We start from the raw sequence: 24862 nt of genomic DNA on the forward strand, positions 1-24862 counted from the left end.
TATCTTCACCTGACTTGGACAAGGCAGCCTCTCTCTCTATCTTCACCTGACTTGGACAAGGCAGCCTATCTCTCTAACTTCACCTGACTTGGACAAGGCAGCCTATCTCTCTATCTTCACCTGACTTGGACAAGGCAGCCTATCTCTCTATCTTCACCTGACTTGGACAAGGCAGCCTATCTCTCTATCTTCACCTGACTTGGACAAGGCAGCCTATCTCTCTATCTTCACCTGACTTGGACAAGGCAGCCTCTCTCTCTATCTTCACCTGACTTGGACAAGGCAGCCTCTCTCTCTATCTTCACCTGACTTGGACAAGGCAGCCTCTCTCTCTATCTTCACCTGACTTGGACAAGACAGCCTCTCTCTCTATCTTCACCTGACTTGGACAAGGCAGCCTCTCTCTCTATCTTCACCTGACTTGGACAAGGCAGCCTCTCTCTCTATCTTCACCTGACTTGGACAAGGCAGCCTCTCTCTCTATCTTCACCTGACTTGGACAAGGAAGCCTATCTCTTTAACTTCACCTGACTTGGACAAGGCAGCCTCTCTCTCTATCTTCACCTGACTTGGACAAGGCAGCCTCTCTCTCTATCTTCACCTGACTTGGACAAGGCAGCCTATCTCTTTAACTTCACCTGACTTGGACAAGGCAGCCTCTCTCTCTATCTTCACCTGACTTGGACAAGGCAGCCTATCTCTCTATCTTCACCTGACTTGGACAAGGCAGCCTCTCTCTCTAACTTCACCTGACTTGGACAAGGCAGCCTATCTCTTTAACTTCACCTGACTTGGACAAGGCAGCCTCTCTCTCTATCTTCACCTGACTTGGACAAGGCAGCCTCTCTCTCTATCTTCACCTGACTTGGACAAGGCAGCCTATCTCTATCTTCACCTGACTTGGACAAGGCAGCCTCTCTCTCTATCTTCACCTGACTTGGACAAGGCAGCCTCTCTCTCTATCTTCACCTGACTTGGACAAGGCAGCCTATCTCTCTAACTTCACCTGACTTGGACAAGGCAGCCTATCTCTCTATCTTCACCTGCTTTTGAAGCCAATATGAAAATGTGTGAGGAACATTGCTGCCCCAGAGGTGACTGTGTATAATGTCACATAGGTGTTATGACGTTAATCTAAATGTACATCTACCCCACATGGTTTCCAGGCCAGTGTAAGTGACATTCATCATCGTCATCACCATCATCATCATGGTCTCCCGCTGACCTTTCTCGTCCACTCTCTCCTCTTCCACCCACCATCAACCATCATCATCACTGTCTCCCACTGACCTGAGTTCTCCTCCACACACCATCAACCATCATCATCACTGTCTCCCACTGACCTGAGTTCTCCTCCACCCACCATCAACCATCATCATAACTGTCTCCCACTGACCTGAGTTCTCCTCCACACACCATCAACCATCATCATAACTGTCTCCCACTGACCTGAGTTCTCCTCCACCCACCATCAACCATCATCATAACTGTCTCCCACTGACCTGAGTTCTCCTCCACACACCATCAACCATCATCATCACTGTCTCCCACTGACCTGAGTTCTCCTCCACCCACCATCAACCATCATCATCACTGTCTCCCACTGACCTGAGTTCTCCTCCACCCACCATCAACCATCATCATAACTTTCTCCCACTGACCTGAGTTCTCGTCCACTCTCTCCTCCACCGTATGGTCCTTCTGGTGAACCCATTCACTGTTGCACTTGAAGTAAATCTGAGTGGCGGGCGTGGCCTTGCAATAGAGATTGACTGGTTTGTTCTTGACGATGTACGCCTCCTCGGGCTCCATCAGGAAGTGGGGGAGAGGCTCCGGGGGGTCCGAGGGAAAGGTCTCGGGCAGCTCTCCCAACCCCAGGAAGTCATCTTCATCTCTCACTGCAGAGAGAGAAAGGGGGAGGGAGATGGGAGGGGAGAGAGAGAGAGAGAGAGAGAGAGAGGGGGGGAGATGGGAGGGGAGAGAGAGAGAGAGAGAGAGAGAGAGAGAGAGAGAGAGAGAGAGAGAGAGAGAGAGAGAGAGAAGGGATTATGCCTTATACTAAATATCAGCGTTATGATTAATATGTTAGACAATTTCTCTGCAAATACCTATCAACCATGCTTGTCCTCAATACTGACCACCACACAAAAACTTCCCCAAATCCTATTAAATTAACAACAATTGTATCTTCTTCACATTTTATTGAGAAATAGTAATTGTAGCGGAAATGCTTCCTTTCATGATCAGCTCTGACATTTTCGCTGATGAAGGTTCTAGAAGGTTCTACAAAATATGCAGCAGAGAGATAGTAGTGACTTTGTCTCCAGTGATTATGGTAATGTTAGTGCCTGTGTTATTATTTGGGAAGTGTGTTTCCATAGCTACACCTGACACAGGACTTGTGAGAATCAACAATAACAGTGGAAGGTGTTAACCCAGCGGTTGTCAAACTAGGGGTCGCAACCCCACGCGTGGTCGCCTGATATGAAAATGGGGTCGTGGGAGAATTTCCAAAATCCTGAAGAAAAAGAATAGATACAAACAAAAAATATATAACATTCTAATATCGTCTTTGTATCTCAAAATCTTTGTAATGTGGTTTTCACTTTAAAAATCTAAATGAAAATGATTCCAATCTAAAAGATCTAATTCAACCAGAGAGATCCCTTAGATCATGGGATAGGAACGTACTTGACCATTGCACCTAGCCATTCCCACCGTGAATGGCTAGGCCTGCTACGTTATGAAACCACACACTACTGCAGAGACTTTGATATTACCCGCCACAATTAATAAGGTGAATACAATGTGTAAGGAGACGGAGGCACAGAAACTCCTATAAATACCTTTGTCAGATAACACTGTTAAACTAATCATTTATGCTATTGCTAGCAATCAAGAGGAAACTGACTGAACGACTCAAAAACTCCCCAGCTTATGGTCTCCAAATGGGTGACAGCTGTGAGGGCCGAGATACATCAAACCACATCCACTGTGCGCCCGTCTGTTCGTAAAACTATGTGGAGAAATGGGATCAGAGTATGACAATCTTCTATTTCACACCGAGGCTTGGTGGTTATCAAGGGGGAGTGTTGGAAAGATGTTTCACATTGAGAGAGGAACTGATGAATGTCAAAAAATAAAAATGGAATTGGTTGACTTTCTGTGTAATGAAAAGAAAATGTGATATATTTGGGAACTGAATGAACTGAACGGAAGAATGCAGGGGAGTGACTTAATCAGTGGATTCAGAAGAAAGAATTCTTATTGGATAGAGTGTTTCAGAAGCGAACCGTGCGAACCGTTCCCTCGGCTGTGCATGTTTCTAACAGGAAACACCATCAAGTAAATGTCTGTCACGAGTGATGACTGCTCACCACCAACACTTGGAAGAGCACTTTGGTACCTACTTCCCAATCCATTTGACTGTGATCCTGTCTCAGTTGACATGCCGGTAAGCAGTGGTGGAAAAAGTACTCAATTGTCATACTTGAGTCAAAGATACCTTAATAGAAAATGACTCAAGTAAAAGTGAAAGTCAACCAGTAAAATACTACTTTAGTAAAAGTCTAAAATTATTCAATTTCAAATATACTTCAGTATCAAAAGTAAATGTAATTGCTAAAATATACTTAAGTATATTTAAAATTCCTTATATTAGGCAAATCATTTACAAATTACACATTTGTGTTTAGTAAGTCCGCCAGATCAGAGGATGACCAGGGATGTACTCTTGGTAAGTGTCCTATCCTGTAGTACTGGCAGTAGTTTTGGGAAAATATATGGAGTAAGAAGTGCATCCTTTTCTTTACGAATGTAGTGAAGTAAAAGTAAAAGTTGTCAAAAATATAAATAGTTAAGTAAAGTACACAAACCCCTTAAAAATGACTTAAGTAGTACTTTAAAGTATTTTTACTTAAGTACTTTACACTACTGCCGTTAAGTGAAAATAAACACCTGATTGATCTGTCACATGACCGAAATCAGGCAGACAACGCATTCACGGGTCACTGAGGAGTTTTGGTTCCTGACTCAAAGGGAACACACTGCCGTCTCCCTCTGAGCATTAAAAGTCATGGTACCCTTCGCCAGCTCATATCTGTGTGTAGCTGGATTCAGTGCTCTCGTCTGCATTACAACCAAATATTGATCCAGGTTGGATGTGACAGCAGAGATGAGGTGCGCACTGTGGACCACGCCCCCCCCCCCCCCCCTGACTTCAAGAAGCCACACCCCCCCAACTTCAAGAAGCCACGCCCCCCTGACTTTGAGAAGCTCCGACACGACATGCATCCAGCACACCCATCTCATTAGTGGTGGTGAGATAAGAGACATTATGGCAGACTTATTTACAATTGACTGTCATAGCCCCACATTAAAAGTACAGTATGTGACGGTGAGTTGAGAAGACAATCAGAAATACCGTTAGAATGTTTTTGACTGCCATAGCCCCAAATAAAAATGTTAACATTGGCTGTTAATTACATCCTTTTTTTCACATGGTTGGGATCTCGAGCATTTTACAAAATGGGGTCATGGCCCCAAAAAGTTTGGGGAACCCCTGTGTTAAACCATGTTCATAGTTAGCCATTGTTATGTAAATATCTCCCAAAAGGTTCCAGTGGACTCAAGACTGAGCAGGTCAACCAAGGCCCCAGTGAGTCACTGGACCTTGACCATGGTGGAGGAAAACACTAGTCTGAAGCTTTTTGGTAAAATTCCAGGGAAAATCCCCAATGAAAATGTTCTCTAAACTAATTCTAAACGCCTCTAATATCTCTGAAATATTTCCCTCCATTTCCGACAAAACGCCCACCGCTGGCTTCCCCAATCAGCATAGGTCACAGAGTGGGATGTTACGAGAGTCAGTGATTCACCAAAGCTCTGAAGAATTCCAGGCGACGTACATACATAAGTGGTCTGACAACAAATCTGCATCCCAAATAGCACTCTATTCACCATTCCCTCTACAGTGCACTACTTTTGACCATGGCTCTCTAAATAGGGTGCCATTTGGGACTTAAACCCTTGATGTATATACTCTTAGCTGTGCTTATGCTCTAGCCTGTAATTTCCTTGTGCTTCGTCATCGGGCCAGGTCTCATTAGGCTCCACTATAGCGCCCTCTTCTCACCTGGAGTCTGTCATCCAGTCTGTCAACTAGTCTGTCAACCAGTCTGTCAACCTTCTAACTCACCGAGACATTTAGCCGTCGTGTGGAGCTCTGGCACTCAGGATCTCATTTCTCAACACTAAAGCTCCAGCTTCAAGTCCTTATCCCTCTTTGAATGCTGGGCACCCAAGGCGTTCAGGCGTTCAGGGCGTTTAGTATGCATGTAAAAAAAACAAGACTGTTAAGAAAAACGACTTCTGCTCTAATAAATAAGAAAAATATTAAAAGGTTTTGCGTTGGTTTTATTTGATTTGTTACGTAATGAAGTTATTTTTGTAACACGTTTTCTTAAGTTTTTCTCTCTCACTTTGGCTAATTCCCGCTCTCTTTTAAACCCATTCTCACCCCTCATCTGTCATTCCCTGAGCGGGATGGGTCCATTGCTCAAAAGCAGCAGGCCTAAATTATTGATTGGCACATGAAACAGGATCGTGAAAGGGGGACGGCTCATTCGTCAGACGCGGCAGCTTTATCACTCTGTGTAATTCACCCCTGTCCTGCTCTCCTCCTATCCTTCATCCCTCCTTCCCCTCTTCCTCCCCAAGCCAAGTGCCTCTGACAGGGCTGCCAGTCTAGGCTGACTGGGTGACTTACTGAGCAGTACAGGCAGTCAAAGGACACACACACACACATACAGAATGTCCTAAAGATGTGATCATCAATAGAGTTCCTGGAGGCAGACAGATTGCAGAAAACAGAGAAGAGTAGAGAACAGGAAGGCCCCTAAAGGCATGGTGGTAAACAGAGAACAGGGAGGGCCCCTAAAGGCATGGTGGTAAACAGAGAACAGGAAGGGCCCTAAAGGCATGGTAGTAAACAGAGAACAGGGAGGGCCCCTAAAGGCATGGTAGTAAACAGAGAACAGGAAGGCCCCTAAAGGCATGGTAGTAAACAGAGAACAGGAAGGCCCCTAAAGGCATGGTAGTAAACAGAGAACAGGAAGGCCCCTAAAGGCATGGTAGTAAACAGAGAACAGGAAGGCCCCTAAAGGCATGGTAGTAAACAGAGAACAGAGAGGCCCCCTAAAGGCATGGTAGTAAACAGAGAACAGGGAGGGCCCCTAAAGGCATGGTGGTAAACAGAGAACAGGAAGGCCCCTAAAGGCATGGTGGTAAACAGTCCATAACTCCTCTCTACCACTGTAACATCATCCCATCACAGCAATAGTAGCAATAAGTACAACAGTCCCTGTGACCACTTCAATAAAATATATGATCTTCCTATATGAACTTCAAGCTGGGTCCACCCATACAAAAATATTCAGTATAAACACATGATTGAATGTCACTTTGGATAAAAACGTCTACAAAATGGGATATATTTGATATACAGTGGATATATTTTTTATTATGTTAGCAAAAACTAAATGTAATTTCTAAGGATTATAGACATCAGTAGTTTAGTTATTACATTGGTCAACTACCTGGTAAATACATTGATATTAATAATTTGGGTATTTCTTCTGTGATGAGGTGCTTTCAGTATATGCAGTAGTTGATTCATGAATATGGTTAGTATTACTGAATAGGACAATGTATGAATAAGGAAGTGTTATAGAGCATTATGGGTAATATAGTACATCATGCTACAGACAACATGGTTACATAGGACTGTAAGCTAAAGGATTGGCATTTGTTCCATTCAGCACTCTATGGCATCCCAAAGGTTCCATTCAGCACTCTATGGCATCCCAAAGGTTCCATTCAGCACTCTATGGTGTCCCAAAGGTTCCATTCAGCACTCTATGGCGTCCCAAAGGTTCCATTCAGCACTCTATGGCGTCCCAAAGATTCAATTCAGCACTCTATGGCGTCCCAAAGGTTCCATTCAGCACTCTATGGCGTCCCGAAGGTTCCATTCAGCACTCTATGGCATCCCAAAGGCTCCATTCAGCCCTCTATGGCGTCCCGAAGGTTCCATTCAGCACTCTATGCCGTCCCAAAGGTTCCATTCAGCACTCTATGGCGTCCCAAAGGTTCCATTCAGCACTCTATGGCGTCCCAAAGGTTCCATTCAGCACTCTATGGCGTCCCAAAGGTTCCATTCAGCACTCTATGGCGTCCCAAAGGTTCCATTCAGCACTCTATGGCGTCCCAAAGGTTCCATTCAGCACTCTATGGCGTCCCAAAGGTTCCATTCAGCACTCTACGGCGTCCCAAAAGTTCCATTCAGCACTCTATGGCGTCCCAAAGGTTCCATTCAGCACTCTATGGCGTCCCAAAGGTTCCATTCAGCACTCTATGGAGTCCCAAAGGTTCCATTCAGCCCTGTATCGCGTCCCAAAGGTTCCATTCAGCACTCTATGGCGTCCCAAAGGTTCCATTCAGCACTCTATGGCGTCCCAAAGGTTCCATTCAGCCCTGTATGGATGCGTACCAAATAGCACCCTATTCCCTACATAGTGCACTACTTTTGAGCCGAGCCCTATGACATTTGGGACGCAGGCTAAACCTCTCACATCTACCCACACCTCTCCATCAGATTTGTGACACGACAGCAACACCACTTCACTCCTAGCACAGGGATCTCGAGTTCACGACATAATGCTTCCCCAGACATCTCATCTCTTCACCCTTTATCTGGAGGGGGTGAAGGGGTTGAGGGGTTTGGAGTGAAGGGGCCCCTTCTTGTGGAACACTCCCTTGATGACATATCTGGGCAGTAGTCGTGGCAGCCGTGAGGTAATGCTATCCTTATCATATCCACAGGATCAGCTGCAGCTGCAGAGCAGAACCCTGACCCTGTCCATATGAACCCTGACCCTGTCCGTCTGTCTATCTGTGCCAGAGACTCCCACCTACCCCCAGTTCTATCCCCCTCCGGGCCCAACTACCCCAACCATCCCTAAGAAAATAAAACCAGAGTGATCGCTATCTCAGACAGACTCGCATATCTTTCTCATACAATTGCACAGACATACATTTGCACAGCTACACAAATCCTATGCAAGCCAACAAAGGTAAGATTTAAGACTCCCAAGCGGCGCAGAGGTCTACACACTTCGCTACAGGCACTGCATCTCAGTGCAAGAGGTGCCACTACAATCCCTGGTTCGAATCCAGCCTGTATAACATCCGGCTGTGATTGAGAGTCCCATAGGGCGGCGCACAATTGGCCCAGCGTTGTCCAGGTTAGGCCGGGGTAGGCCATCATTGTAAATAAGAATTTGTTCTTAACTGACTTGCCTAATTAAATAAAAAGTGACTAGGTAACAGGATAGATGATAAATAGTAGCAGCAGCATATGTGATTAGTCTAAAGAGGGTCAATGCAGATAGTCCGGGTATCGATTGGTTAACTATTTAACTACGTAGGGCCTTCCTCTGACACCGCCTGGTATAGAAGTCATGGATGGCAGGGAGCTTGGCCCCAGTGATGTACTGGGCCGTAGGCACAACCCTCTGTAGCGTCTTGCGGTCGGATGCCAAGCAGTTGCCATATCAAGCGGTGATGCAGCCAGTCAAGATGCTCTCAATGATGTAGAACCTTTTGAGGATCTGAGAGGACCCATGCTGAATATGTTAAGCCTCCTGAGGGGGAAGAAGTGTTGTCGTGCCTTCTTCACGATTATGTTGGTAATTCATGATAATTCCTTAGTGATGTGGACACTGAGGAACTTGAAGCTCTCGAGCCGCTCCACTACAGCCCGTCGATGAGGATGGAGGCGTGCTCAGCCCTCCGTTTCCTGTAGTAAACGATCAGCTCCTTTGTCTTGCTGACGTTGAGGGAGAAATTGTTGTCCTGGCAGCTCATCGTCATTGTGATTAGGCCAATCACCGACGTGTCACAAGAAAACTTAATGATGGTGTTGGGATTATGTATGGCCACACAGTCGTGGGTGTACAGGGAGTACAGGAGGGGTCTAAGTACACACCACTAAGGGGCCCCTGTGTTGATGGTCAGTGTGGAAGATGTGTTGTTGCCTACCCTCACCACCTGGGGGTGGCCCGTCAAGAAGTCCAGGATAAAGTTTCAGAGGGAGGAGTCCCAGGATCCTAAGATTAATGATGCGCTTTGAGGGCACTATGATGTTGAACGCTGAGCTGTAGTCAATTAAACACATTCTCACATTGGTGTTCCTCTTATCCAGGTGGGAGAGAGCAGTGAGGAGTGCATTAGAGATTGTGTCATCTGCTGATCTGTTGGGGCGGAATGCAAATTGGTGTGGGTCCAGGGTGTCTGGGATGATGGTGTTGATGTGAGCCATGACCAGCCTTTCAAAGCATTTCATGGCTACAGATGTGAGTGCTACGGGGCAAAGGTCATTTAGACAGGTTACCTTGGCATTCCTGGGCACAGGGACGATGGTGGTCTGCTTGGAACATGTAGGTTTTAAAGACTAGGTCAGTTAGAGGTTGAACATATCAGTGAAGACACTAGCCAGCTGGTCAGCGCATGCTCTGAGTAAGCGTCCTGGTAATCTGTCCTGCGGCCTTGTGAATATTAACCTGTTTGACAGTATTATTCACATCGGCTAGGGAGAGCGAGATCGAGATCGCATAGCCGTCCGGACCAGCTGGTGCTCTCATGCATGATTCAGTTTCAGTTTCCCTGGATTAAAATCACGAGAAAATAGGAGCGATGCCTCTGAACATTTTTTTGTTTGCTTATGGCCCTATGCCTGTCTTAGTGCCAGCATCAGGTTGTGGTGGTACATAGACAGAGGTCCAGTTAGTTCTCCAGAGATGGTACATTCGCCAATAAAAAAGAGGGTAGAGGTGGTTTATTTACTGGCCGTTGTAGTCTCTTCAGGGATCCCGCTCGTTTGCCTCTCTTGAGCCGTCTCTTCCTCTTTCGAGTCAGGTCAATTAGGGCCTGGTCCTCAATGAGCAGTAAATCCACATCTGCCGACTCGTCTGATGTCCAGAAGCTGTTTTCGGTCATAGGAAACGATGGCGGAGATATTATGTGCAATAAAAAGTGAAGATCAGAGTAAAAAAACAGAAACAAACAGAATTGGTCAGGAGCATGTAAAACGGCAGCTATCCACTGCAGCGCCATCTGGGAGCATTTGGTGGCTTTTATGTGTGATGTCGTGCTTTGGCAGGAGGGCACTCACATACTCACACTCTAGCCTGTTTATGTGCAGACCGGCGTTTAAAATTCCTTTTGATTCTTACCTCCAGAGTTCCCTTCAACCTGTTCTCTGTCCTCACAGTGGCACTGATCTTTCTGTCCACAATGTACCACACGGGACTGCCACTGGGAGCACTGCTGTTGTTGTTGTTGTTCTTCAACTTTTGTGTGTGATCTCCCTCCTGAAAAACTCAGCAAATGGCCCTACTTCACAAGTTTGTTTTATCTAAGAATATGTTGGGACACTTACAAACCGAGAGAAGAAAGCAGAAAGGGATATACGAGGTAAAAAATTATGCAGCCGAAAAATAAAAAATTGAACTGAACTTACAAGAGCAGTAGAATGTCTTAGAAGAGTTACACCATCTTTGCATGAGAAGAGTTACACCATCTTTGCATGAGAAGAGTTACACCATCTTTGCATTAGAAGAGTTACACCACCTTTGCATTAGAAGAGTTACACCACCTTTGCATTAGTGCGGTGGGTTGTAGAAAGACGGGCCACCTATTATTGATTCTGATAATGACCGTTCCTGGGGAAAGCAGGGTTAGAGTGGGGTCAGTAGTCCTCACAGGGCCTCAGGGGCCCTCAACGACATTCATGTCCAGTAGGGAAAGAGAGGAGGGCCTCTCTTTGCTAGGACACTTTTAAACTCACCCAGCCTGAGACACCAGCATCCTGATGGTTTCCCCGAAATCCTGGTTGTTGGATTCACGGGATCAGGAGGGAATAAGCAGGAAATCCTGGTTGGTGGATTCCCGGGATCAGGAGGGAATAAGCAGCAAATCCTGGTTGGTGGATTCACGGGATCAGCAGGGAAAATGCAGGAAATCCTGGTTGGTGGATTCACGGGATCAGGAGGGAAAATGCAGGAAATCCTGGTTGGTGGATTCACGGGATCAGGAAGGAATAAGCAGCAAATCCTGGTTGGTGGATTCACGGGATCAGGAGGGAAAATGCAGGAAATCCTGGTTGGTGGATTCACGGGATCAGGAGGGAATAAGCAGCAAATCCTGGATTCCTCCAAACAGGATTCCGGGAAAACCAGGGAATTTATTGAAAGTTCCCGAAATTGCGCAACCCTAGTTAAGGTGGCAGTGTATCAGAAGCCATGGAGGGAGTTATACCGTGCCTCTTTGGCCCATTTGTAATGAATGCACAGAGGCTCAGACACTTTGACAGTCTGCTCAGAGGCTCAGACACTTTGACAGTCTGCACAGAGGCTCCCAGACTTTGACAGTCTGCTCAGAGGCTCGGACACTTTGACAGTCTGCTCAGAGGCTCGGACACTGACAGTCTGCACAGAGGCTCAGACACTTTGACAGTCTGCTCAGAGGCTCGGACACTGACAGTCTGCACAGAGGCTCAGACACTTTGACAGTCTGCACAGAGGCTCAGACACTTTGACAGTCTGCACAGAGGCTCAGACACTTTGACAGTCTGCACAGAGGCTCAGACACTTTGACAGTCTGCTCAGAGGCTCGGACACTGACAGTCTACACAGAGGCTCAGACACTTTGACAGTCTGCACAGACGCTCAGACACTTTGACAGTCTGCACAGAGGCTCAGACACTTTGACAGTCTGCACAGAGGCTCAGACACTTTGAAAGTCTGCTCAGAGGCTCAGACACTTTGACAGTCTGCTCAGAGGCTCGGACACTTTGACAGTCTGCACAGAGGCTCGGACACTTTGACAGTCTGCTCAGAGGCTCAGACACGTTGACAGTCTGCACAGAGGCTCCCAGACTTTGACAGTCTGCACAGAGGCTCAGACGACACTTTGACAGTCTGCTCAGAGGCTCGGACACTGACAGTCTACACAGAGGCTCAGACACTTTGACAGTCTGCACAGAGGCTCAGACACTTTGACAGTCTGCACAGAGGCTCAGACACTTTGACAGTCTGCACAGAGGCTCAGACACTTTGACAGTCTGCTCAGAGGCTCGGAAACTTTGACAGTCTGCTCAGAGGCTCGGACACTTTGACAGTCTGCACAGAGGCTCGGACACTTTGACAGTCTGCTCAGAGGCTCAGACACTTTGACAGTCTGCACAGAGGCTCAGACACTTTGACAGTCTGCACAGAGGCTCAGACACTTTGACACTTTGACAGTCTGCACGGAGGCTCCCAGACTTTGACAGAGGGAAGGAGAAAAAACCCAGACTGACAGAATAATGAGATGAACACAGGAGATTCCAACATATTTGTATAAAGTTTTCCAACATATAAAGTTTGACCAACATATTAACATTTTCTCTACAATCTAACGCTGTGTAAAATGGCCTGTTTCCGAGTGCGTACATGTAAGTCAGAATATCTTTAACAATAAGAAGTAGAAGCTCATTATTTAGAAGTCTGATGAATACAAACAGAAACTTGATCAGTCTTGATTAGTCGGCTCTGGAAGGTCATGGATCTTTACATGTGCTAATTTGCCCTTTATCTATTGTACTCATTTCACACACAGTATAGTGAAGACACTATACAGATCATTTCTGTCTTCAGTTGCTATGACACAGCTGTTTAGGGGGCAGACAAATAATGTCTGAGCTCAGTGCTATAATTCAACACTGTTCCGATCTGTAACAAGGTGTGCTGAGAGTCAGGAAGTGAGTGTTTTAATACAGAAACACAACATAATGCAAAATAAGAGACACAAACAACGCACAGACATGACACAGGAACAGAAGCCAGGGGAGTGACAGATATAGGGAAGATAATCAAGGAGATGATGGGAGTCCAGGTGAGTGTCATGAGGCACAGGCGCGAGATAATCAGCAGCCTGACGACCTAGAGGACGGAGAGGGCGTAAACATGACAAGATCCTTATTGTCACTCTGATCAATGGCATGTAAGTACTTGGTACCATCAGGACCTATGTGTAGGTCATCTCTCATGAACGCCTGCTAACACCTTTCTCATTTAATCTACGTCAGTTTGCCAGACCAAGCTCTTGGGCAGTTAAAACCTTTCTCCTTCACTGAACTGAAACCATTGGCCAGCTCAAATGGAAAGCACCAGAAACCACATACTGGACCATAGTCCAAAACACATTACTTCAAGTGGCTTACGGAGGTGCATATTTGGTGTGCAATACTGTTTTCCATACAACTTTACAAAGCTCTCACAGAACGGTTGAACTGTTGTGACAATGAGCCTCTCCAACCCGCTCCAATGTGATACATCTTGCACGTGAGATGGTACGTGCTTTGACAAAATAGGTCCAACAATCATAATGGACATCCTCCACATGTCCCTTAAGCCACATTTTTTCATTATTGTGCATTGAAATGAGAAAACCCTGTTGAGATTCTAGCAGGTAGTTGGCCTGTCTGCTTTCAGTGCATCAACTGTAAGATAAATATTTCTCACTATTACATCATCGAGCACACCAATATTCTTCCCGGAGGTTAAAACGTGTTTTGCTGCCCCAGTAGGACTTAAGTGGTGTCTCTCCCATAGATACCAATGCGATAGCAGCTACGGCTGAACTTCTTGTACATGAACCAGAACATTATTTGCCAGCGACATGTCTCGCTTCCTCTTTCGTCTCGGTTCTTTAACTGACTTGCCTAGTTAGATAAAAGTTTTTTTTTTAAACTATTCCAACAACAACAGCAGCATCTATAGCAGACTAGCGACCTCACCGAAACGGGCGACAGTTGTTTGTCGAGTATGACGGAATGAGCTTTCCGCAAGTTCAATAAAAAAGTCCCGCTCGTGGTGTTCTTCAATGAAACGGATTACAGTAACAGGTCCTTTGTGATCAGTTGCTCCCCAACAGGCAGATGGAGAGTGGCGCATGGCAGATTTTGAAGGTGAGTCGTCCCATAAAGACATGTAACATAGTTCTACATTTGACAATTTCCTCAATGATGTTGATGCATAGTGTACAACCATCGCTAATACACAACACGGACTCCTCAGACGCAGCTGCAAATCGGTAAATGGGCTGAAGTAGAAAGGCCTAAGATGTGGAAAACCCCAGGCCTAAGATGTGGAAAACACCAGACAGAGAAAACAAAGGATTGGGACATAGAAAAGCTACAGGGACGTTGCCAGGGATACGTTAGTTTATAAATGTAAACCAATCCCTACATTTTAAATACAGTACTGAATTTGGAAAAGTTGAGACTTGTTCCACCGATTTTAGTCTGCTTTTTCTTTTTTTCTTTTTTTCTTTGAGATTCGGGGCGGCAGGGTAGCCTAGTGGTTAGAGTGTAGAGGCGGCAGGGTAGCCTAGTGGTTAGAGTGTAGAGGCGGCAGGGTAGCCTAGTGGTTAGAGTGTAGAGGCGGCAGGTAGCCTAGTGGTTAGAGTGTAGGGACGGCAGGGTAGCCTAGTGGTTAGAGTGTAGAGGCGGCAGGTAGCCTAGTGGTTAGAGTGTAGGGACGGCAGGGTAGCCTAGTGGTTAGAGTGTAGAGGCGGCAGGTAGCCTAGTGGTTAGAGTGTAGGGACGGCAGGTAGCCTAGTGGTTAGAGTGTAGAGGCGGCAGGTAGCCTACTGGTTAGAGTGTAGGGACGGCAGGTAGCCTAGTGGTTAGAGTGTAGGGACGGCAGGGTAGCCTAGTGGTTAGAGTGTAGGGACGGCAGGTAGCCTAGTGGTTAGAGTGTAGGGACGGCAGGTAGCCTAGTGGTTAGAGTGTAGGGACGGCAGGTAGCCTAGTGGTTAGAGTGTAGGGACGGCAGGTAGCCTAGTGGTTAGAGTGTAGGGACGGCAGGGTAGCCTAGTGGTTAGAGTGTAGAGGCGGCAGGTAGCCTAGTGGTTAGAGTGTAGGGACGGCAGGTAGCCTAGTGGTTAGAGTGTAGGGACGGCAGGTAGCCTAGTGGTTAGAGTGTAGGGACGGCAGGTAGCCTAGTGGTTAGAGTGTAGAGGTGGCAGGTAGCCTAGTGGTTAGAGTGTAGAGGCGGCAGGTAGCCTAGTGGTTAGAGTGTAGAGGCGGCAGGTAGCCTAGTGGTTAGAGTGTAGAGGCGGCAGGGTAGCCTAGTGGTTAGAGTGTAGGGACGGCAGGTAGCCTAGTGGTTAGAGTGTAGAGGCGGCAGGGTAGCCTAGTGGTTAGAGTGTAGGGACGGCAGGTAGCCTAGTGGTTAGAGTGTAGGGACGGCAGGGTAGCCTAGTGGTTAGAGTGTAGGGACGGCAGGTAGCCTAGTGGTTAGAGTGTAGAGGCGGCAGGGTAGCCTAGTGGTTAGAGTGTAGGGACGGCAGGGTAGCCTAGTGGTTAGAGTGTAGGGACGGCAGGGTAGCCTAGTGGTTAGAGTGTAGAGGCGGCAGGGTAGCCTAGTGGTTAGAGTGTAGGGACGGCAGGTAGCCTAGTGGTTAGAGTGTAGAGGCGGCAGGTAGCCTAGTGGTTAGAGTGTAGGGACGGCAGGTAGCCTAGTGGTTAGAGTGTAGAGGCGGCAGGTAGCCTAGTGGTTAGAGTGTAGGGACGGCAGGTAGCCTAGTGGTTAGAGTGTAGGGACGGCAGGTAGCCTAGTGGTTAGAGTGTAGAGGCGGCAGGGTAGCCTAGTGGTTAGAGTGTAGGGACGGCAGGTAGCCTAGTGGTTAGAGTGTGGAGGCGGCAGGGTAGCCTAGTTGTTAGAGTGTAGAGGCGGCAGGGTAGCCTAGTGGTTAGAGTGTAGAGGCGGCAGGGTAGCCTAGTGGTTAGAGTGTAGAGGCGGCAGGGTAGCCTAGTGGTTAGAGTGTAGGGACGGCAGGGTAGCCTAGTGGTTAGAGTGTAGGGACGGCAGGTAGCCTAGTGGTTAGAGTGTAGGGACGGCAGGTAGCCTAGTGGTTAGAGTGTAGAGGTGGCAGGTAGCCTAGTGGTTAGAGTGTAGGGACGGCAGGTAGCCTAGTGGTTAGAGTGTAGAGGCGGCAGGGTAGCCTAGTGGTTAGAGTGTGGAGGCGGCAGGGTAGCCTAGTGGTTAGAGTGTAGGGACGGCAGGTAGCCTAGTGGTTAGAGTGTGGAGGCGGCAGGGTAGCCTAGTGGTTAGAGTGTAGGGACGGCAGGTAGCCTAGTGGTTAGAGTGTGGAGGCGGCAGGGTAGCCTAGTGGTTAGAGTGTGGAGGCGGCAGGGTAGCCTAGTGGTTAGAGTGTAGAGGCGGCAGGGTAGCCTAGTGGTTAGAGTGTAGAGGCGGCAGGGTAGCCTAGTGGTTAGAGTGTAGAGGTGGCAGGGTAGCCTAGTGGTTAGAGTGTAGAGGCGGCAGGGTAGCCTAGTGGTTAGAGTGTAGAGGTGGCAGGGTAGCCTAGTGGTTAGAGTGTAGAGGCGGCAGGGTAGCCTAGTGGTTAGAGTGTAGAGGCGGCAGGGTAGCCGAGTGGTTAGAGTGTAGGGATGGCAGGTAGCCTAGTGGTTAGAGTGTAGAGGCGGCAGGTAGCCTAGTGGTTAGAGTGTAGGGACGGCAGGTAGCCTAGTGGTTAGAGTGTAGGGACGGCAGGGTAGCCTAGTGGTTAGAGTGTAGGGACGGCAGGGTAGCCTAGTGGTTAGAGTGTAGAGGCGGCAGGTAGCCTAGTGGTTAGAGTGTAGGGACGGCAGGTAGCCTAGTGGTTAGAGTGTAGGGACGGCAGGTAGCCTAGTGGTTAGAGTGTAGGGACGGCAGGTAGCCTAGTGGTTAGAGTGTAGGGACGGCAGGGTAGCCTAGTGGTTAGAGTGTAGAGGCGGCAGGTAGCCTAGTGGTTAGAGTGTAGGGACGGCAGGTAGCCTAGTGGTTAGAGTGTAGGGACGGCAGGTAGCCTAGTGGTTAGAGTGTAGGGCGGCAGGTAGCCTAGTGGTTAGAGTGTAGAGGCGGCAGGTAGCCTAGTGGTTAGAGTGTAGAGGCGGCAGGGTAGCCTAGTGGTTAGAGTGTAGAGGCGGCAGGGTAGCCTAGTGGTTAGAGTGTAGGGACGGCAGGTAGCCTAGTGGTTAGAGTGTAGGGACGGCAGGTAGCCTAGTGGTTAGAGTGTAGAGGCGGCAGGGTAGCCTAGTGGTTAGAGTGTAGGGACGGCAGGTAGCCTAGTGGTTAGAGTGTAGGGACGGCAGGTAGCCTAGTGGTTAGAGTGTAGGGACGGCAGGTAGCCTAGTGGTTAGAGTGTAGGGACGGCAGGTAGCCTAGTGGTTAGAGTGTAGGGACGGCAGGTAGCCTAGTGGTTAGTGTGTAGGGACGGCAGGTAGCCTAGTGGTTAGAGTGTAGGGACGGCAGGTAGCCTAGTGGTTAGAGTGTAGGGACGGCAGGTAGCCTAGTGGTTAGAGTGTAGGGACGGCAGGTAGCCTAGTGGTTAGAGTGTAGGGACGGCAGGTAGCCTAGTGGTCAGAGTGTAGGGACGGCAGGTAGCCTAGTGGTTAGAGTGTAGGGACGGCAGGTAGCCTAGTGGTTAGAGTGTAGGGACGGCAGGTAGCCTAGTGGTTAGAGTGTAGAGGCGGCAGGGTAGCCTAGTGGTTAGAGTGTAGAGGCGGCTGGTAGCCTAGTGATTACAGTGTAGGGACGGCAGGTAGCCTAGTGGTTAGAGTGTAGAGGCGGCAGGGTAGCCTAGTGGTTAGAGTGTAGAGGCGGCAGGTAGCCTAGTGGTTAGAGTGTAGGGGCGGCAGGGTAGCCTAGTGGTTAGAGTGTAGAGGCGGCAGGGTAGCCTAGTGGTTAGAGTGTAGGGACGGCAGGTAGCCTAGTGGTTAGAGTGTAGGGACGGCAGGTAGCCTAGTGGTTAGAGTGTTGGACTAGTAACCGGAAGGTTGCAAGTTCAAACCCCCGAGCTGACAAGGTACAAATCTGTTGTTCTGCCCCTGAACAGGCAGTTAACCCACTGTTCCTAGGCCGTCATTGAAAATAAGAATTTGTTCTTAACTGACTTGCCTAGTTAAATAAAGGTAAAAAATAAATAAAAATCCAGTCTTGTTTATTGGGCAAAATAACTTATTGTCTCCTGAAAATTCACAGGCTCTGGTAAAGTGGTCAAAAGAACTCTCTCAAAAGAAGCAGCGCTTTGCAGGGGGCAACTGAAGACATGATGTCTGATGTGGAGACAGACCCAGAGGACCCCCATGCATTTTTAATGACCCCCCCCACCCTGTCTCTCCTCTGAGTTTCAGGAATGAATTGCGTCAGCAGACCGGAAAAGGGCCAAGCTCTTATGGAGAGAAAAGGCAACGTCAGATTGAAAACCCGAGCAACCGTCCACATCCACCACATTCCTACCCAGAACATCTGATTGTGAATGAAACCACAGACACAAATCACCTGCACCTTCACTGACTCTTCACACCTGCATCTCAAGAGACTTTTTGCACTGCCTCTGACTCACTCACCCACCCTTACACACACACACATAACAGACCCTTACACACACACATAACAGACCCTTACACACACACATACCAGACCCTTACACACACACATACCAGACCCTTACACACACACATAACAGACCCTTACACACACACATAACAGACCCTTACACACACATACCAGACCCTTACACACACACATAACAGACCCTTACACACACACATACCAGACCCTTACACACACACATACCAGACCCTTACACACACACATACCAGACCCTTACACACACACATAACAGACCCTTACACACACACATGACAGACCCTTACACACACACGTAACAGACCCTTACACACACACATACCAGACCCTTACACACACACGTAACAGACCCTTACACACACACACATACCCGACCCTTACACACACACATACCAGACCCTTACACACACACATAACAGACCCTTACACACACATACCAGACCCTTACACACACACATACCAGACCCTTACACACACACATAACAGACCCTTACACACACACATAACAGACCCTTACACACACATAACAGACCCTTACACACACACATAACATTACCACCCTCTTCTTTGACCTACATATTATTGATAGTGTATTTTCCGATAAATCTGTATTGCACTGTTGAGGAGAGCTTAGGTTAAATAAAAAATAAAAAATACTATTTTGATCGCTGTCAGTCTTTCAAACTTAGCTTGTGGGTATCCTCACGCTTGGCATGCAGGTCATTCTTTAGAGAGGTTGTGATTCTGGTTTGGTTGTCTGGCTGGAAGTGTTTGAGTGGGTGGTTACAATCACACCAGGAGGCTACACAAAACAAATAAACAACCATATTGGTAATGAAATAAATAAATAATAATAAAGCCTTTAGGAGACTGCTATAAGACGGCACAAACGTCTAACCAGGAAGTGGCTACAAGACTTTTACAAATGGCAAAAGTTATCTCTCGCACTCTCTTGCCCTCCCTCCCTCCCTCCCTCCCTTTCCCCCGTGTCGTATATGTCAAGTGGTTGAGATCATTACGATAGAGAACACCAAAACAACGGCACGGTGCTTGGAGTCGATAACATTCACAGAAATACTATGCTGGCTTTGAGAACAGACTGCATGGGGGAATGCGGGTTGCCTTTTGACAGGCGCGATGGCGTCAGCAGATCCAAGGGTGGCGCAGGTTCAAAACCAATCTGGCAACGTTGGCACCGCATACCGATGTGTCACATCTCGGCTGAAACTAAACACCAGGTGGTCCCTCGTTGCTCCATTTCAAACTTCATCATACTGTTCGCCTCAAATATTAGCCCGGTGTCATCAACCAGCTACAGGGTACCAGAGTGCAATGCACGATACGAGTGTTACTCACCCAAAGGAAAACACAGTCTCTGAAAGAGCATGGTAGAAATACAACGCAGGGATGTTTCATCTTGTTTAGTGAGGAACAGTGAATTTGCTAAAAACGTCCTCACAAAGGTTGTCATAAATACAGACAGACAACTATTCATAGTTTGTGTGCAGAAAAAGCACTATGTAAGGTTGAAAACCCTATGACCCCAAAAAGCACTATGTATGGTTGAAAACCCTATGACCCCAAAAAGCACTATGTAAGGTTGAAAACCCTACCACCCCAAAAAGCACTATGTAAGGTTGAAAACCCTACCACCCCAAAAAGCACTATGTATGGTTGAAAACCCTACCACCCCAAAAAGCACTATGTATGGTTGAAAACCCTATGACCCCAAAAAGCACTATGTAAGGTTGAAAACCCTACCACCCCAAAAAGCACTAAGTAAGGTTGAAAACCCTACCACCCCAAAAAACACTAAGTAAGGTTGAAAACCCTACCACCCCAAAAAGCACTAAGTAAGGTTGAAAACCCTACCATCCCAAAAAGCACTAAGTAAGGTTGAAAACCCTACCACCCCAAAAAGCACTATGTAAGGTTGAAAACCCTACCACCCCAAAAAGCACTAAGTAAGGTTGAAAACCCTACCACCCCAAAAAACACTAAGTAAGGTTGAAAACCCTACCACCCCAAAAAGCACTAAGTAAGGTTGAAAACCCTACCATCCCAAAAAGCACTAAGTAAGGTTGAAAACCCTACCACCCCAAAAAGCACTAAGTAAGGTTGAAAACCCTACCACCCCAAAAAGCACTATGTAAGGTTGAAAACCCTACCACCCCAAAAAGCACTATGTAAGGTTGAAAACCCTTACCACCCCAAAAAGCACTAAGTAAGGTTGAAAACCCTACCACCCCCACCTACACCTGCAAGGAAGTAACAAAAGAATGCACTGCGGTCAAATTAAGATAGTCAAAATGATGTCTATGGTAAAATACTGTTAATAATCTTAATAAATAATTGGGAACAAAATAGTACATATTTATATTATATCTCACTTTGTATAGCCACCACGACAAGAGTTCCTTTGTGTGAAGTGCACTAGAGTATCTATAATTGCAGTGGAATTGCACCGGGAGCATTTCCTATTGATTCCACTGAGGATTTTGGAGTGTCTGACCTGCGTCCCATTGCACCTTATTTTCTTTATAGTGAACAGAACCCTATTGGCCCTGGTCAAAAGTAGTGCACTATGAAGGGAATTGGGTGCCATCTGGGATACACCCTCTGTCGGTCTATACTTTGTATATAAGAACGTGTGGTTCTGGGTGTTTTCTACTGATAGAGAACTGGAGGGCCCTCTACAGCGTGCCATTGATTACCCGCCTGCAACAGCCCGGCAACAGCCTATTGATTGGACGATATGTAATACACAGCAGCTTAAAATATCAGATGATCGGCCCTGGAAACATTCAGCATACAGATGTAGGATCTTAATTTGACCACTCTTTTGTTGCTGTGAATTTTCAAGCACAGCAGGAAATGCAAAATTGTAGTGTATTCAAGGTTTAAAAAAGTGTCTAAAGTTTGTAATTTTCACTTTAAAACTAAAACGCCACAATTGAAAATACAGTGGATTCGGAAAGTACTCAGACCACTTGACTTTTTCCACATTTTGTTGTTACAGCCTTATTCTAAAATGGATGAAAAGAAAACACAATACCCCATAATGTCAAAGCAGAAACCGTGTTTTAGAAATGTTTGCAAATGTATTAAAAAGAAAAAACTGAACTATCACATTTACACAAGTACTCAGACCCTTTACTGAGTACTTTGGGTATTACACAACAAGCTTGGCACACCTGTATTTGGGGAGTTTCTCCCATTCTTCTCTGCAGATCCTCTCAAGCTCTGTCAGGTTGGATGGGAAGCACAGCTATTTTCAGGTCTCTCCAGAGATGTTCGATTGGGTTCAAGTACAGGCTCTGGCTGGGCCACTCAAGGACATTCAGAGACTTGTCCCGAAGCCACTCCTACGTTGTCTTAGCTGTGTGCATAGGTCTGTTGCTGTGTTGGAAGGGGAACATTCACCCCAGTCTGAGGCTCTGAAGCAGGTTTTCATCAAGGATTTCTCTGTACTTTGTGGCATTCATCTTTCTTTCAATGCTGACTAGTCTCCCAGTCCCTGCTGCTTGGTTTCATTGTCTGAGAGTCTTTAGGTGCCTTTTGAAAAACTCCAAGCGGGCTGTCATGTGCCTTTTACTGAGGAGTGGCTTCTGTCTGGCCACTCCAACATAAAGGCCTGATTGGTGGAGTGCTGCAGAGATGGTTGTCCTTCTGGAAGTTTCTCCTATCTCTACAGAGGAACTCCAGAGCTCTGTCAGAGTGACCATCGGGTTCTTGTTCCCCTCCATGACCAAGGCTCTTCTCCCTCGATTGCTCAGTCTGGCCAGGCGGCCAGCTCTAGGAAGAGTCTTGGTGGTTCCAAACTTCTTCCATTTAAGAATGATGGAAACCTCTGCGCTTTTGGGGACCTTTAATGCTGCAGACATTTTTTGGTACCCTTCCCCAGTTATGTGCCTCAACAAAATCCTGTCTCGGATCTCTACGGACAATTCTTTCAACCTCATGGCTTGGGTTTTGCTCTGACATGCACTGTCAACTGTTGGATTTTATATAGACAGGTGTGTGCCTTTCCAAATCTTGTTCAATCAATTGAATTTACCACAGGTGGACTCCAATCAAGTTGTAGAAACATCTAATCAATGGAAAAATGATGCACCTGCATCTGAATACCTATAAGGTATATATTTTTTTTAATGATAGGGTATTATATGTAGATGGATGAGGAAAATGTTTCATTTAATACATTTTAGAATAAGTCACGAAACAAAATGTGGAAAAAGTCAACGAGTCTGAATACTTTCCGAATGCAACGTATATCAACCCCTACAAAAATGTTCATTAATTATAATCCATATTATAATTCCACATTTCCTGTTGCTGCAGGATTATTTTCCTGCTGTAGCAAACTGGCTCAAATGAAGATCCTACATCTGTATCCTCTCTGTGTGAGATATAGCGAACAGCGAAGAAGATGGGAGAATTAGGCTATTCAATGGCAAGTGTGGGGAGAGGAGTGGGGGAGAAGGACACACAAAATGAGATGTGTTTGTTCAGGACTGACAGATGCGCCACCATGAAAAGCAATCTGCATGTGTGCAATACTGAAATGCGATTACATTTTCTCGTTGTTGTTTTCTTTTTAGGTGAGAGCGAGCGGCTGGCAAAACAGATGCGGTAATCAAGATACAGTCAACAACGTGTTATTGCCGAGACGGGGGAGTTACAAGATAGGATCCAGTCAGCCATTTAGTTCTCCTTCCCCTGAAAATAGCACCAGAGATCGGTGCAGGTCTAGTCTGGTTTCTTAGAGAGGCTATTTTCTCTAGACCTGGGAGGTTCAGTATATAGCCAGGTTGTAAAAGTTATATTTCTATGGGGCAGGCCAGTAATAGCAGCTGGTCCATTCTCTAAGCCTGGGTATAGATTTATGTCCTACTGGGAAGAAATGTATCTATTGCGCTGCAGCTGCCCCTCCATCACGTGTGATAAAACAATGAGTATCGGGGATGAGGAGCAGCTAGCAGAGTATATCTGCCCTCCTTTAGCATTCTTCTTCCTGGGGGTGAGAGGGGAGAGGAGGCCGTGTGTCACGCACTCACATGCACACGCACACACACTCACACACACACACACACACACACACACATGGATGTATGCGCACACACACTCACACACACACACACACTCGCACGAAGGTATGCACACACAAATATACACACACACATAGACAAACATACACACATAGACAAACATACACACACACACACACAGACACACACACACACACACACACACACACACACACACACACACACACACACACACACACACACACACACACACACACACACACACACACACACACACACACACACATCTAAGGGGCTATAGAGGATTCAGGGGAGAAGAGCAGCTCTGAAGGGGGACGGTGAAACCTATTGTTGTCCAAATCACTGTGATAATAGGACTCCACTCAATGAGACACCATTTTCCCATTGTGACAATTTGCTTTTAATCGTCTTCAATTTGAAGGCATTTTACAATTGAAAATGAGGTTACTGTAGTATTCCCTTTGTTGTAATGTATGTAAATCAAAGATGGCAAAATCAAACCAACATCCTCTTTTCCTAACTCTCTATATCTGTCTCTCTGTTTGTCTGGCTCCCTCTCTCTCTCTGTGTGTATCTGTCTCTCTCTCTCTCTCTGTCTGTATCTGTCTCGCTGTCTCTCTCTCTCTGTCTGAATCTGTCTCTCTGTCTCTCTCTCTCTCTGTCTCTCTCTGCCTGTCTCTGTCTGTATCTGTCTCTCTCTCTCTCTGTCTCTCTCTGTCTCTCTCTGTCTGTATCTGTCTCTCTCTCTCTCTCTCTCTCTCTCTGTGTATCTGCCTCTCTGTCTCTCTCTCTCTGTCTGTATCTGTCTCTCTGTCTCTCTCTCTGTCTGTATCTGTCTCTCTGTCTGTCTCTGTCTGTATCTGTCTCTCTGTCTGTCTCTGTCTGTATCTGCCTCTCTGTCTCTCTCTCTCTGTGTGTATCTGCCTCTCTGTCTCTCTCTCTCTGTGTGTATCTGTCTCTCTGTCTCTCTCTCTCTCTGTCTGTATCTGCCTCTCTGTCTCTCTCTCTCTGTCTCTCTCTCTCTCTCTGTCTCTGCCTCTCTGTCTCTCTCTCTCTCTGTCTGTATCTGCCTCTCTGTCTCTCTCTCTCTGTGTATCTGCCTCTCTGTCTCTCTCTCTCGGTCTGTCTCTCTGTCTGTATCTGCCTCTCTGTCTCTCTCTCTCTCGGTCTGTCTCTCTGTCTGTCTGTCTCTCTCTCTCTCTCTCTCTCTCTCTGTGTGTCTGTCTGTGTGCATGTGGGTGTGTGTGTTTTTGTCATATTATTCCTACTACCATT

The 24862-nt window shown here is 46.9% G+C and overlaps 1 protein-coding gene across 2 annotated transcripts in view; it reads right to left on the reverse strand.

The window, feature by feature from the left end:
- unc5ca (unc-5 netrin receptor Ca) overlaps positions 1 to 24862 on the reverse strand; it is a 326512-nt gene that overhangs the window by 151124 nt on the left and 150526 nt on the right. For both annotated transcript variants that reach the window (XM_031817173.1, XM_031817172.1), the window contains exon 2: positions 1662 to 1898. In XM_031817173.1, coding sequence (XP_031673033.1) covers positions 1662 to 1898 — 237 coding nt within the window. The remainder of the gene's footprint in view (positions 1 to 1661; positions 1899 to 24862) is intronic.

Source organism: Oncorhynchus kisutch, linkage group LG3, assembly GCF_002021735.2.
Source record: "Oncorhynchus kisutch isolate 150728-3 linkage group LG3, Okis_V2, whole genome shotgun sequence".
Classification (NCBI taxonomy): Eukaryota; Metazoa; Chordata; class Actinopteri; order Salmoniformes; family Salmonidae; genus Oncorhynchus; species Oncorhynchus kisutch.